This window comes from Hydra vulgaris, chromosome 12, assembly GCF_038396675.1.
Source record: "Hydra vulgaris chromosome 12, alternate assembly HydraT2T_AEP".
Taxonomy (NCBI): Eukaryota; Metazoa; Cnidaria; class Hydrozoa; order Anthoathecata; family Hydridae; genus Hydra; species Hydra vulgaris.
Window position 1 is genome coordinate 4,703,152 of NC_088931.1, and position 11,484 is coordinate 4,714,635.

Consider the following 11,484-nt stretch of genomic DNA (forward strand, 5'->3'; position numbering starts at 1 on the left):
AGCAGAGTAGCCTGAGAACTGTTTCAGAGCTCCTAGATCTTTTTATAACTGAATAACATTAAATGGTGCATCAGAACTTGATTGTTGCTTCTAGTGAAGCTTTAACATACAGAACTTAAGTCAAAAAGATTTTTTATTTTACCACATTAAAGTCAAGTAAATTTTCTTAAAAGGATAAACATCCTTGTCACCTTAATTTGACATATACTATGTGGCATGATTGTTCCTGAAGTTTTACATATTTTAGGTTCTGGTCTGCCTACAATATAAAGTGCAAAATTCTGCAGCTTCCTAAATATATAATAACATAAAAAGTTAAAAGTACTAAAGTATAACCTTTACAAACCTTTGGCCGGATTTGTTTCAAAAGTTTACCATCCCAGTGAACTGTCAAAAATCTGATTCAACCTTTTTTTTTTTTATTTTGAAATTATTTTGCTTGCCATTACTTTCGAGTCCTAAATACAGGGAGGAGGGCATTTATTAATTTTGGAAAATTTTCTCACCCACTCTAAGCTTATTATGACCGCCCATAATTAAAAATGAATGAAATACTAGTCTTAAATACCTTAAAATTAGTTTTTTATATATATAATTAATTATAGTAGTAGTTATAATAAAAATTGTTATTATAATAAAAAAACATTAATAATAATGATAATATTTTCTTATTATCCAAAAATATACAACACTGCAGAATAGTAATTTAAGTAGCGAAAAAATAAGAAAATAAAATTTAAACAAATCTGTTCGAAATTTAAAATTGAGAGAGAAAAAATTTTATATTTTTATATTAATGTAATGATATCGAGTGATGAATATGAATATTAATCACAATAATGTAGTGATATCGAGTTAATGTTAATAATAATTACAGTAGCAGTGTTTTGAAAGGAAAGATGCTATTGAAAAAAGGTTATTAAAGATAGAAGTCAAAATTAAATTAAGTAAACAAAAAAAATTAAATACACCAACAAAAGCAACAACAACAAAACTGATAAAAAACAGCAGTAATATATTTTAAAAAATACAACACTAACAAAAAATTAATGTTTATTACATAGATTACTAATCGAGTAAACTTAACTTAAAACATAACACTTTATAAAAAAAAATTAAGCCTTTTCTACTGTTTGTTTTTTATTTGAAATTACATAATATACAATGAGTGATTTTTCACTCAGGCGCCAAGGCTTCGAAGACACCAAATTTTCATAGAATACTCTTTTTTTCTCCCTGAAAATATAAAGATATATAAATTTATAAGAGTAGTTATATAATAATTACTTATATATATAATATACTTATTTTATGTAAAAACAAGTTGTTGTTACTGTTTTTTTTTTGTTGTTGTTTTTTTTTTTTTTTTAATATCTTCGCTTCCAACTAGGCTGTAAGCACCCACTAATTAGAGTTGGAATTTACTGGAAGAGAAAAGATGAAAATAGTAAAGCAAGATAATGATTGACAGGGGACTTCAAAGATTATATGCAAATTATATGAATCAGGAAAGCAAGATGAAGGAAGCAAATTCAAAAGAACTGATGTTTAAGGAAAAGAACTAGAGGAATAAGAGTTTTTGGAGCGCTTAGGAACAGTCACAGAAAAAGGATGAGAGTTAATTGAATGTCGAGTAACACGAGAATGAATTTTAGTAGATGGCACAAGAGGCGCTAGCTCTTTGGAGCAGTGCCCATTATAGTATTTGTAAAAAAGAGAAAGAGTAGTAACATTACAACGATGTGATAATGGTTGGAGGTTTGTTGCAAGAACAGCTCCAACTATGTTTACAATGTGCTTTTGTACCTTGTCTAAAAGAGAAAGGGCATCATTAGAAGATAAGCCCTAGATATGGCAGCAGTATTCCATACAAGGCCGGATTTGAGATTTATAGAGGTAGAGAATAGAATCCAGAGTAAGAAAGTGTCGAGCTCGATAAAGAGATGCAACCTTAGCAGATGCTAATTTTGCAATAGATTTTATATATGGTTTCCAAGAAAGATCGGAAGTAAGAGTTAATCCTAGAAGATAAAGGGTAGATGACTCATTGAGTACATTACTGTTCATAAATGTAGAAAAATCTAAATTATTGCGATAACAATTGGCTGAAAAAAATTGGGTTTTATCTGAATTAAAGTTTGCCAGCCACTGTGAGCCCCATTCTGTAGCAGAAGTGAGATCCTTTTTAAGCTCAAATGTGTTGGCATCTTATCATGACAAGAATCAATAGTAGTATTTTCAGCGAATAATGCCACCTTAGATGTGAGAATATCTGGAAGATCGTTAATGTAAATTAAAAAGAGTATAGGACCAAGGATTAAACCTTGAGGAACCCCTGAAGTTACAGAATAAGAAGAAAAGTGCTGTCCATTGATGACAACTTTTATACTACAATTAGAAAGGAAAGGTTCAATCATCTTAAAGATGTTACCAGATACACCATAAGAAGATAATTAAAGATTTAAAAACCTTGCTTATGATAGGAAGAAGACTAATGGGACAGTAGTTAGGCGAATCAGATCGCTCTCTAGTATTTTTGAAAATAGGTATAACAGATGCCAGTTTCCAGCAGGCTGGAAAGCAAAACTCTGATAAGCGCTTGTTAAATAGTTTTGAAAGTATAGACGACAGCTCTGGAGAACACTTCTGCAAAACTATAATAGGTATGTTGTCCAGGCTACAAGCTGAGTTCCAGTCACCTTTAAGGTAGTTGTAAGAAGTACGTTAACTAGGGGATTCAGATGATTAAGAAGAATGAAATAATAGTTTTACAGATCAAACTGTGATCAGAAGCACCTAAGGGTAAATGTGGAGAAACTGAACCTGACTAGGATCAGAAACAAGACATAAGTAGAGTAGAGAAGGTAAATGATTCAGGTTGTGTGGAAAAGGAGTTAGAAAGTTGACTATATCTAGTTGACATTAGAGCCAAGCCATTGAGTGTGATGAGCATTAAAGTCACAACAATAACGATATTGGCTGATGGATAAAGAGAGAGGGCTTGGTCAATTTGATCAGAAATAACATCAAAAAGATTGCAGTCTTGAGATGAAGAAGAGTGGTATAGAACAAAGAGAAACAAATATTTGTATAGAAAGGTTATAGAGTGAAGTGGTGCTAATCGAAAGCACATAAAACAATAGTCTGTGGATTCAAACCTAGCTTTGCGACAAATGGTTGAATTTTTAAGAATGTAAATACCCAGGCCATGCATGTGGCTAATGGAGTCTTTACGAATTAAAGAAAAATAACCATCAACACTAAGATCACAAAATGAGACAGCTGAACTCAAATTAGTTTTACATAGAGCAAGTAGGTCTGGTGAACTTTGCAAGAGATAAGACTCAACAGAAGGAAAGTTACTTCGAAGACCATAAATATTAGTGAATGATAGGTTTAGAGAACTTGGTGAAGACGATGTTTATTTGTGTTTTATAGTTTTTGGTATTTTATTTATTTTTAAACTTGTTAAAGAACTTGACTTAAACCATTGATAGTACTCAGTACACTGTTTAGTTGCCCAAGCAATTGCCTCATTACTACTAATAAACCCTAGGCTGTAACAGAGGTCTCCAAATGTGGCCTTAATAATGCACACCAAAAGTAAAAACAGGGACACCATCCATGCGCAACATGTCTCTGTTAATACTTTGATATTTTTCTTCTGTTGATGGAATAAGCCTCTCTGAGAGCTACCACAGAGTTCAGGAAACCTGACTACCAGCCGGTCTCAGAACCACAAAACTGTGTTTTAGAGCTGTACCCTCATTAGGAGAATATAGAATGAGTGTCTAGTCATAAAAACAGAGACACAAGCAAAACCCATGCATTGAGTCAATTTATAATAAAAACTATAATAACTTAAAAAATATATTTAGTGTATATTAGTGCTCAATTTTGAAAATGTTTTAAGTAATTAAGAACGAATCATGCATTAGCATTTTTCTGCTAACCAATCATTTATATTGTTAAGAAGTATTGTTTTTGAAAAGTAATATTTTTAAGATAAATTACTAATATCGTTTTTTTCAAAAAACTTTTACCAAAATAAATGACAAAATTTAAAGTCTATTTTTTTAAGGCGCCAAAATTTTTTTTTCTTTCCACTTCGGAAAGTCTAGCGCCGGGTCTATATATATATATTATACATATATATATATATATATATATATATATATATATATATATATATACATGTATATATATACTTATATATATATATATTTATTTATTTATTTTTATAAATTTTTATTTAAAATTGATTAGCATTACAAGTAATGAATTGTACAATTTTATCTGTCCTTTAATATCAATAGTTTGCTAAGAATACAGGGGAGGAATATTATTTATGCATCGAAAAGGCAGTAGAGCTTCCAATATTGCTTGGGAGGTAGAGGTCACTGACGCCATCACGAAGGATTCGGAGGTATTTTTGAATAAAAATTTTCTGGTAAGTAGTTGTTTTTGCGGTGTTAAGAGCATACGGGAATCTATTAGGGTTTCTGCTGTTGGTTTGAGTTAATTTAGTAGTTATAGGATGGCATGGGTCTGCAAGGATCTTTTTGAGTGTATTAATACAGATTCTGTCAAGTAACTCTTCAATGTCAAAAATAATATTGAAGCTGCTTGAATTGGTTACATCAATTCCAATAATTTGTAGGGCATTTTTATGAAAATGTTGGATCTCTCTTTTTGCAGCAGCACTGCACGAAGTGAGAATAGGAGCACTATATATCAAGTGGCTAATAGCGTAAGATCGGTAGACCTGTAAAAGGTTTGGCTGAGTGTGACCAATTTGCTTAAGAGGTCTGAGCAGATATGGTATTGATTTTATTTTGTTGTGAACCTTTGTCCATTGTTCATCCCAATCAATATTCTCATTGAGCATGATTCCAAGATATTTGTGGCTGCTGACTATTTCAAGTTCAGTATTATTGAGTACAATGGATGGTAAAGCTTGAATTTCGGAGCATCTGGGAATAATTCTTATGATTTTACATTTCGGGCCATTAAGTTTCATTCCATTTACCTTTGACCAAAGAGCGACGCCATCAACAATGGATTGAGGCAGGTTGGTAGGAAATTTATCATTAATTATATAGGTCAGTATGTCATCAGCATATTTTTCAAGGATGGTTTCAGGTGGAAGATAGACGTTAATGTCAGAAATAAATAGAATGAACAGGATTGGACCTAGAACACTACCCTGAAGTACACCTGCTTCGATACATTTCCAGTCAGTGGTGTGATCATTTGTTTTAATTCTTTGTTGACGATTAGATAAGTAAGCTGCAATCCAAGAGGTGAGCCAGCTAGGTAGAATGTTCACTAACTTTAACAGTAACTTGTCATGACTGACAAGATCAAAAGCTTTTTCGAAATCAAAGAATATTGCATAAATTGATTTGTTGTTATCTTTCGCATGACTCCAGTCCTCTATAATTTGAATAATAGCGTCCATCGTACTTCGGCCTGGAAGGAAACCGAACTGTTTGTTAGAGACCCATATGTGCTTGGTGTGATGGACAATGAATATGGTAATAATACGTTCAAAAACTTTACATAATGCGGATGTAATGGCAATTGGTCGATAGTCATTAGACAATTGTGGGTTAGAAATTTTTGGAATCGGTGTTATGTTTGCTGATTTCCATTGGTCAGGTAGGTAACTGTTTTCTATAAGGCGGTTGAATAGGATGCAGAGTGATGAGGCGATTTCAAAGCGAGCAGATTTGAGTAAAAACGGAGAGAGATCATCTGGTCCTGAGGAACCTGGTTTGAGTTTGCTGAGTTGGTTGACAATGTTATTAAGGGTAAAAATGGGGGTAGTAGGCGGGTTTGCCTCTCGGTTAATGAAGCATGAGAGGCTGGGTTGTTTCTTGCCAGTCCAAACACTTTGAAAGTGATCATTTAATTGGTTTGCTAGTGTCTCAGAGATAGGGGTTGTGATTTTACCTTTATCAGCAAGACTGATTTCACGCCAAAAATCTGTTTTTCCAGTAGTGAAACGCCTGTTAAAGATTCTCTTTCTTTTGGTAATTAGTTTACTAATTCGATTTGCAAGTGCTTTTCACTCTTTGTAGTACCCGGAGAAAAAGAGTTGTTGACGCTCTTTTATAAGGCCTTGAATAAGTTGTGTCATCCAAGGCTTAGGGTAACAAGCGTTGTTGATTTTAGAGGTTGGCAGATGTCTTGGGCAGAGAGTATAGAATGATAAAAGTTGTTGCAAGCAACTTGTATTTCATACAGTGAATCAACTAAGATTTCAATATTGGTAGATCGTATCAGTGCAACAGTGTCAGCAATTCTACCTGACCGGTAAGCAACCTTGTGGGGAACCGGGCGAGTAGATTTATAGAGATTTAGAGGAGGTTGACTAACTACAACAAGGTGATCTGAATTACCAAAACTAGGAAGAGTATTCGACACATAGCATTTAGGGGCGTTAGTCAAGATGATGTCAAGAATAGATGTTTTTTTGGTGGAGTGTGTGTTGAGATGAATGAGTTGGTGAGAACGACAAATAAAGTCAGTAGGGCAGCCATTTAGATCCCCTGCAAGAAATATTAGTGGTTTATTGCCGATTGTGCAACGAGTTATGGCTGGTTCAATGAGTTGTGCAAGTTGATAAGATGCATTGCGCTGCTCACTTTTAGACCAAACCGGGATATAGGCACATATAACTAGGCAAGAAGAGTATCCTCGGGGGAGTAATTTTGGGTACACACGAGCGATTGTTAGTTCAATTTCTTGTTTAGGCACCAAGTTAAACGAGTAGTCTGTAGTTAATTTTATTTTTTCTATTTTATCTGAGTATTTTTTGTTTGTAAATATAGCAGTACCACCACCCATGCGATCTTGACGTTCAGTGCTTATGCAAGTGTAATTATTATTGATTTGAGAAAGAATAATTTGCTTATTGCTGGGGTTAAGCCAGGTTTCAGTTAAACAGGCAATGTCAATGTTGGTATCTATGAGAAATTGATTAAAAATCTCAATTTTGTTACAGAGTGAGCGCATATTAGTAGTACAGATGGTTGGCAAGCGATTGGTGTTGAGATTAATGCTAGTTAGTTGGGGTGGAGCGAGAAGTAAGGGCACCGCGAATCTTGATGATTGCTCCATCGCGAATGCCCCAGTGAAAGGGTGCATCAGGGTTATCATTACGTAGTTTATCATTACGAATGTTGCGGTCTTTGCGTAGTTGGTACTCAAGTTCTCTTTCAGCAGGAGACAAGTCAGGACTGACTCTGTATGTCTTGAAATTCTCATGTGTAGCGAGTTTGCGAGAGTTTATCAGAGCTATTTTTTTACTAGTAATGTTCTTGAGTTCTACAACAATAGGCTGACAATTTGATGCTTTTTTTGTGTTAAGACGCTTGGAGAAACTAACATCATCATTGGTAAGGCCTATAACGTTTAGGATCTCTGTGATTCAGGGTAACACTGATGGTGGTGTTTGGGTGACATTTGCTACGGCCACTGGTTCTGGGACACCAAATATTATTATATTCTTTTCACGTTTAGCTGCTTGCTTTAGTTCGACAAGGACTTGACCGATTTGTGGCGATGAGTTTGGCTTGTTTCTGACAATATTACTCCAGGATGGCTGGTGTGGGCTTGATTGGGTGGCTGGTTGAGAGTTGATTTTGGTTTCAATAACTGCTAATTTCTGTTCAAGTTTTTTTATTTGGTTGGCTTGCAGGTTGATAGTAGCTTTCTGTTCTGAAATGATGTTAAGGAGCTCCATCATCCAGATATCAAGGTGTGCGATAGACGGTGCTAAGTTTTTAATGGCTGAGTAACCATTTGCATCAATTTTATTAACCATAATACCTTGCACAAGATGAAAGAATGTTAAATTATGTGCTTTCTTTATATTGCTGTGATGGCGGGAGGGCTACCACCCTGAATAACAGTGGATTACCTCCCAATTGAGAAATATTTAAATATATACTATACCTTATTACACAGGGACTAAAAAGTTTCAGTATGTGTTTTTTTCCGTATATATATATATATATATATATATATATATATATATATATATAATTATATATATATATATATATATATATATATATATATATATATATATATATATATATATATATGCGTGTGTGTGTATATGTGTGTGTGTGTGTGTGTATATATTTATATATATATATATGTATGTATACATATATATATATATATATATATATATATATATATATATATATATATATATATATATCTATATATATATATATATATATATATATATATATATATATATATATATATATATATATATATATATATATATATATATATATATATATATATATATGGATATATATATATATGGATATATGGATATTTATATATATGGATATATGGATATATATATATATATATATATATATTTATATATATATATATATATATATATATATATATATATATATATATATATATATATATATATATTATATATATATATATACAGTATTGGACAAAACATTTGCAACCAAAGTCAAACAATGCTAAGAAGTGTTCCTAATTTTACATGTCTTAAAAACGAAACGAACTATACTACCACAGCAAACAGTTCAGGAGTCTGGAGTCACAGCATGCCATGACATGAGTAATCAGCTGACAGGTGACAGCACACAGGCAGAATTTCGTTGACAAGTCCCATTTTGCAGCGGACAAAACAAGTGCAACTTTTTTGGTTTGTTTCATTTTCTTAAGTCTGATCCGTGTCAACGTCACGAAAGTTTTTTAATAATTAAAGGAAGTATCCAGAGGTTTTCAGAAGTTTCCAGAAGCATGCAGAAGCTTCCAGAAGCATCGAATAGAAGCATTTAGAATCTTCCAGAACAGGTTCACACAGGTTCATTTGACTATATAAGAGACATGTAAATCGACATGTAATTCAGTCAGTATATGGAAGTCAATCAGTCAGTATTATCAAGACAGTTTATCGAAGTGAGTTTTATCAAAGTGTTTTATCGAAGAACACCAATACAAGAAGTGAAATACAACAAGTGTTTCATTACATCAATACAGTCCATATCCAACCAAGACGTTGTGTTCCACAGAGCATTATTGTATCATCACAAGGTAAATGTAACACGGTAAGCCTTGAGAAGCGTGATTATTTTTATTATTTTTATGACTTCAAGTGCAAAAATGGCTCCCGACGGTCTTGGATTGGAACTAAGAAAAAAAATTATTGGCGATTACGTTAGTGGAATGTCACAAAAAAGTATTTGTGATAAATATCGCGTGAAAAAATGGACCGTTTTAAGACTATGTTCCAAATATCGTTCTACGGGGAAGTTGGCAGCAGATAACAAAGGTGGAAGACCGCGTTCCACCACTTCTAGAGAGGATTCTATGATCGTCAGATACGTCAAGAAGGATCCCTGGATATCATCAGTCGAGATACAAAAGCAATTAGAGCTGCCTGTATCGGACCGAACAATCAGACGACGTGCTGTTGAAACCGGATTGTTTTCTCGACGCCCTGCAAAGAAACCGCTGATTTTACTTAAAAACCAGAAGAAAATACTCCTGTTTGCTACATCTCATATTGACTGGAATGTGCAGAAATGGCGAACTGTCCTGTTCAGTGATGAATCGAAGTTCAACATCATTGGGAGCGATGGCATTTGTCGTGTACGTCGACCGGCCGGAAAACGCCTCGATTTACGTTACTGCCATAAAACCGTGAAGCATGGTGGAGGCAATGTAATGGTCTGGGGGTGTTTTTCTGCTAACGGTCTAGGTCCAACACATCGAAACGATGGAATGATGGACCGTTTCATGTATAAAAATATCCTGAAAGATGTTATGTTACCTCATGCTGAATGGAATATGCCAATAAAATGGGTTTTTTAGCAAGACAACGATCCAAAACACACTGCAAAAGTATTCAAGCAGTGGTTTCAAGACAACCACCTATCGGTGATAAAATGGCCGCCTCAATCTCCGGATCTCAACCCTATCGAGAACCTGTGGGAGATCGTCAACCGCAGAATTAATCGTGAAGGTGTTCGTAATAAGGATCAACTGTTTGAATAAATCCAAAAGGCCTGGGCAATGATTCCACAAAGTTTCATTGATCACCTGATCGAATCTATGCCTCGAAGCAAGGCTGTGATTGACAACGAAAGAATCGCCACGAAATATTGATAGCGAAATACAGCTTGGTCAACATTTTGTCGAGTTGCACTTGTTTTGTCCAGAAAGAAATCAACTTTTTTTAATACTTTTGATTAATTTATTAATTTTTGTGTACAAATAATGAACTTTGTGATGAATAAAACTTGAAGAACTTTGTCTCTTAATAGTAACATAGTTATTTCTCTAAATTGAAATGCAGCACTTTTATATAAAGAAACTAAATTAGCATTATTTGGTTGCACTCGTTTTGTCCGATACTGTATATATATATATATATATATATATATATATATATATATATATATATATATATATATATATATATATATATATATATATATATATATATATATATATATATATATATATATATATATATGTATATATATATACTGTTTATATAAAAAAAAAAAATCTCAATTTAGGTCATGTGTGAACATAACTGTTGCTCCTGCTGATGATGCACAGTGGTTTTGTTCAAAATGTGCACCCGCTTTGAAAAAAAGTGCACCAGCTGTGAAAAAGAAGAAGAAGAAAAAGAAAAAAGAAAACTAAGGCTTTAGAGTTACTGAAGAGTCAAAATCAAAAGTATCGGTTTATTGTTTCAAACTTACTTTATAAAATTTTGTTTTTGAGAAACCTCAAACAGTGTGGTACACAAGTTGAAAAAGTGACGTTCTTCAAATATCTTTATCTATTTAACAAAATTGTATCTCATTACGAAAAATTTATACAACCGTTTAATGTTAATGTTTTAACATTTATTATTTATAGTATTTTAATTTAATAGTTTAATTATAAAAAATGTTTCATTTTTTTGTAATTTTTTCTAAAAAAAAGTCAATTATCTTCATTTTTTGAAGTGCAATAAGCAATACTTTCAGACAAAGTAGTTGGTTGTTATGTTAATATGGAGGAGGGAAATTGTAATAAACGGAATGGTCAGAAATATTCTAAAATCTAATAAGCATGTTGTTTTAATAAATAGGAGAGACAGAATTTTAAGAAGCTTGAAACTTCTATAAGCGTTAAAAAAATAAGGAAAAAAATCGTTTAGTTTAGAACGACAAAGTATTTTTTTTCTTAGATGCTAAAACAAGATATTTAAAATGAGTTGTTTTGAAAACTTTTTTAAAACAAAATAGCCCTTGTGTTGGTTTCACACATTTTTATATTTGATAGTATCCGCAAAATGAGAGTTCTGAAAAGCGACATTTCTCTGGGAGATAAGTTACATAATGGTGATTGCTTTGATCGTCGTTGGCTAGTTTATTCAAACCATAAAAATGCTTGTTTTTGATTTGTTAGGAA

General features: G+C 32.8%; 1 protein-coding gene across 3 annotated transcripts in view; it reads left to right on the forward strand.

The window, feature by feature from the left end:
- Positions 1–10,985, forward strand: part of LOC100199050 (transcription initiation factor TFIID subunit 3) — a 103,666-nt gene extending 92,681 nt beyond the window's left edge. For all 3 annotated transcript variants that reach the window (XM_065811286.1, XM_065811288.1, XM_065811287.1), the window contains one exon: positions 10,599–10,985. In XM_065811286.1, coding sequence (XP_065667358.1) covers positions 10,599–10,728 — 130 coding nt within the window. In that variant the 3' untranslated portion in view covers positions 10,729–10,985. The remainder of the gene's footprint in view (positions 1–10,598) is intronic.
- Positions 10,986–11,484: the final 499 nt, after the last annotated feature.